Source organism: Eptatretus burgeri, chromosome 1 (assembly GCF_056783735.1).
Source record: "Eptatretus burgeri isolate ZD-2024b chromosome 1, Ebu_testis_v1, whole genome shotgun sequence".
Classification (NCBI taxonomy): Eukaryota; Metazoa; Chordata; class Myxini; order Myxiniformes; family Myxinidae; genus Eptatretus; species Eptatretus burgeri.
In genome coordinates this window covers 39,151,577-39,155,700 of record NC_140961.1, presented here as the reverse complement: position 1 = coordinate 39,155,700, position 4,124 = coordinate 39,151,577, and the positions used below count along the sequence as shown (strand labels likewise).

General features: G+C 42.4%; 1 protein-coding gene across 1 annotated transcript in view; it reads right to left on the bottom strand.

Annotated features, from left to right (window-relative positions):
* Positions 1 to 1,234: 1,234 nt before the first annotated feature.
* RARS2 (arginyl-tRNA synthetase 2, mitochondrial) overlaps positions 1,235 to 4,124 on the bottom strand; it is a gene marked incomplete at its 5' end in the record, with an annotated part of 37,896 nt that continues 35,006 nt past the window's right edge. The window contains 6 exons of the mRNA XM_085880215.1: positions 1,235 to 1,784; positions 2,025 to 2,088; positions 2,367 to 2,441; positions 3,211 to 3,306; positions 3,573 to 3,682; positions 3,855 to 3,922. Of these exons, the coding sequence (XP_085736341.1) occupies positions 1,698 to 1,784; positions 2,025 to 2,088; positions 2,367 to 2,441; positions 3,211 to 3,306; positions 3,573 to 3,682; positions 3,855 to 3,922 (500 nt within the window). The remainder of the gene's footprint in view (positions 1,785 to 2,024; positions 2,089 to 2,366; positions 2,442 to 3,210; positions 3,307 to 3,572; positions 3,683 to 3,854; positions 3,923 to 4,124) is intronic.

Sequence of the window (4,124 nt, the reverse complement as noted above, 5' to 3'; positions counted from 1 at the left end):
TGTTTGTAAATAAATGTGCTTAGTTGAATGTGAACCCGTTCATCGTGTCATTTCCCATATTGAACCACCGTATTGCATTTCGGAATGGTAGTTGGTTTTTGAATACCGATAAAAGAATCGGGTCCGGTGAGGTCTGGCGATAATACCCCGCTCGGTTATCCCAGAACGGAACGAACCGCTTAAGCGGTTCGTGTCCAAGCAGGCCTTCGCCAAGGTACGGTCTCTCGGTAGGTTACCTGCGCGAATACTTAGGTATAACGATATTCGGCGATTGACCCTGTCGTGCGCGGGTAGAATACGGACTAGGCAGTGGTGGGGTTAAGAACCCACCCGTGACTGGTTTCCGGCGTTGTTCCGGAAGGTCGCGACTGAATTGTCCGTCCGGTGGGTGAGATGGCCACCATTGGCGAAAGCGGCAGTCCGCACGCTGGGCGGGCGGTAGATTTGTCACAATATCGCAGTGATTGTGAATACATGTTTTAAATTTCAACTTGATCAGACACAAGATCTGGCAGCCAAAATTATTTATGTTTTTGATCCAAGTTGTTTTTGATTTTTTTTTGAATAAAGCTCACTTTGCTGTGCCTGGATGGCTTTGAGGGTGGAGGAGCAGCAGCTGAAACCAAATCCTATCCAGGTTCCCTCTGATGACTCCATCTTTGCTTTTTTGCTTGTTTGGGTTCCTTCTGATTACTCAAATGCAGGACTGCATCTATTTGGTCTTCCATTTGATTTGAATTGAATTCATTTTCATCCCATTCCAAATTAAATTGAATAATAATAAATTTCATGGGTCAGGGTCAAGTGTCTGATCAAAGCGGGACGTCTTGGTACCCGGTCATCACTGCCAACAGTTATAAAATGGCAGTTTCAGTTATGTCTCATTAATTACATAACACACCAGTACACAAACACCACTCAAAACACGTCCTGGTGAGGGTCTGCAATCTCCGATTGCTCGTTTTCTTGTTTACAATTGCTAATCCAAGGGGGTTGGACACTTATCCAACCAATATATTCTAGTTTTGTATTTTTACTTAATTTTCTGAAATTTCTAGAATTTGTTGGTTCCATGTGTAAATAAAGGTGGGAAAAGTAATTTTAATTCCAGACTATAAGGCAACAACAGGTGAAAATTTTGAAGAGGGGTGTAGACTTTCTATAGGCACTGTAATTTAGGTGTATGGTGACGCTCGCTTTGAATCAAAGCAAAAGATAAGACCGAGAGAGCAACTTTTAATAATAATAAACGTTTATTTTTCTGTTGTGTTTTTCAAACTCTCATGCTGCGGTTTATCTTGCTTCAATTACCGAAACAAAACCAGAGAGCAATCTAAACAAAATGTAGAGTTTCCTTACAATGTTACAGTCTGGCAATGTCACAGAAATCAAAAACCAAACAAGTATCCGACCAGGCGATTGCAAAAGGACCTTCGGGAGCTTAACGTGAGGTGACAAGCTGTGACCGCATGATGTCATATAATCATATAAATAAAAAACACATTAATCCTTGTACCTTGGGAAACAAAGTTGATTAAAAAAATAAAAGAAACTGATGACTGGATATATGGAATTTGTGGCCACAACGACTTGCTCAGGGCAACTCCAGCCACCACGCTTCGCTGGTGGCCAGGAGAGTGGAAGTGAACAGATGTGTAAAGACTATTTGGCTCCATGTTTATCACGCACATACTCTGCTACATCCTGTCCACAGGACGAATTCCCAAGAGGTTGAGACCACACGCCAGGACGTTCCGCGCCGAACAAAGCAAGAACGTACGGGCCTGTGGACGGTATAGTACAAAACAGTCATTTTATATGTAAAACAAACAGAACAGGTTTCGTTTCTGTTTCCTAAACAAATCAAAGTATCCGAAAACCCATGATCACCGTTGAACCATGGATCATCTCGATATAAACTTTCATTATAAACAGCCAATATTCTTGCCATTAGAAGTTACTATTCGCCACGCTTCTGGTGTTCACGGTAGTTGTGTAAAGACTGCTGAGAAAGGGCGACAAACCTGTGCCACTTGAGATGGGCTTCCCTTCACAGGAAGCTGCTTGTGGACTACCGAGACCAAGCGGCTGCAAGAAACAAGTTTGGTGAGCTGAATATTATGTGGAAATATTAAATTTTATCCAAAATCAGGGCATGACACAATACTCCCGGTATCGAGGTGGCTCATGACATTTTAGCTACACACTCAGCGTGTTGCTAAGTGAGATGGGTCGCTTTTACTGTCTGAGCAAATTATTTCACAATACACATCTCCTATAATTCTCTCCACAGAGTGCTCATGGGAAGTCCTATACACGTGGTTACGACCCAAGCTCACAGGATTATAGGTCGATGCAGAATGTACCTGAGCTGAAGGAGATATTGCACCAGAGATCTGGGTTGCAATTCCATCCAGGCCTTGTGTAAAGCTTCATCATAACTACGGTCAACAGAAAAATGATTGGAGTAAATCCTGATGAATCAGCCATAATCTGACATTATTCACATCACACAGTCTGATCCATGACATTTGCTTCACTATCCCCACAAGCAACCCACTCAGGCACTGGCAAACAGCTCCATTAGACATGTGCAAATGTCTCCCTCTAACCTGTAGAAAGCGCTCCATTGGAACTATAACAACGGCTCTCCTGAACACGTGCAAATGCCTCCTCCTGACTCGTACAAAATTCCCACGTATCCATGCCAGGGCTGCCATTTTGTTGTACAAGAAATAAAGGAAATTATTTTTAAAACCTTCTGACAATAGTTCTGCATCTGAAGCACCGATTGCCCCTTTTTGATGTGCAAGGGCTGTTGGCATGATTTACTTTGGTTTCAGGATGGGATCCAGAATGGAATCAAAAGTGGAAACGATGGATGTGGATTCACAACAGCTGACTTAGCTTGCCATTTCCTCCCTTTTTTATTTAATAGGATCTATCTAAGTGGAGCACGTACGCTCACACACACACACACACACACACACACACACACACACACACACACACACACACACACACACACACACACACACACACACACACACACACACACACACACACACACACACACACACACACACACATTTTGTCAGAAATTGTTATTCTCGCCAGTTACTTCTGCTTTCATAATGACACCATATCTCCTCTCGCAGTATGGCTCTTGGTTTGGCATCTAACCCTCACGTATTTCCAAGAGGGTGTTACCTCATCAGGTGCTGGATGAGCTGGATGGCAGGCATCTCGTGCAAGCATTCGGGATCAAAATTGTTACTGGCTTGTGTTTCCTGCTCGCGTTCTAAACTGAACATTTACAACAAGAAGCAGCAGTGAGTACCGAAACAAACAAACAACCAAACAAAAAACATTTTTGTCACAAGTCCAATCAGAAGGGAAGATCGTTTTACCTTCACCTTAAGATATATGATTGCAAAAAATATATAATGTGAGGCACTGACTTTTCATTGCAGTAAGCTTTGTCATGATCATTTCTGGGCATAAAGGCCAGATACCAGAACAACAACAAAAAAAATCAATGAATGATAACACCAACAAAGATTTATAAACACCTGCAAAGGCGAGCGTGTGTGTACTGCAGGTACACGCCCGTATCCCCACGCCTCTGCAGCACCCGATCCCAGTCAAACTGATAGTTTCTGCGGATGTCTCCGTGAAAATCCTGCAAACATCAAGACATGGCCAAATATCAGGTTAGTCTGTGTAGGCCTCCTCATTCATCTCAGGGATGTCGATTATATTTTAATACACCATAATCCTCGTTTGACAGTTTGACAGCAGTCGACAAATGGCAGGTGTAAATTTTCACAATGAGAAGAAGAAAAGAGTCTCACGTGAACAATTATAGCCGCCAAGCCGAGATGTTCAGCAGTTTCCTCCGGATCTTCCATGACTTTTGTTGCTGGAGTTTTATGAGTAGCACAGCAAAAGTGAAGTTAAGGTTACAAAACCACAAGTTTTTATTGTCCCTAATTCTTTCAGTTGAGATCTACAAATACTTCAACAAAGTAAGTTAAACATTAATAAACGTGAGCTATCTTCCTGGCAAAGTGTGCAACACAAGAATGTTTGTTTTGATGGAAACCAAATGATAAGCCATCTTT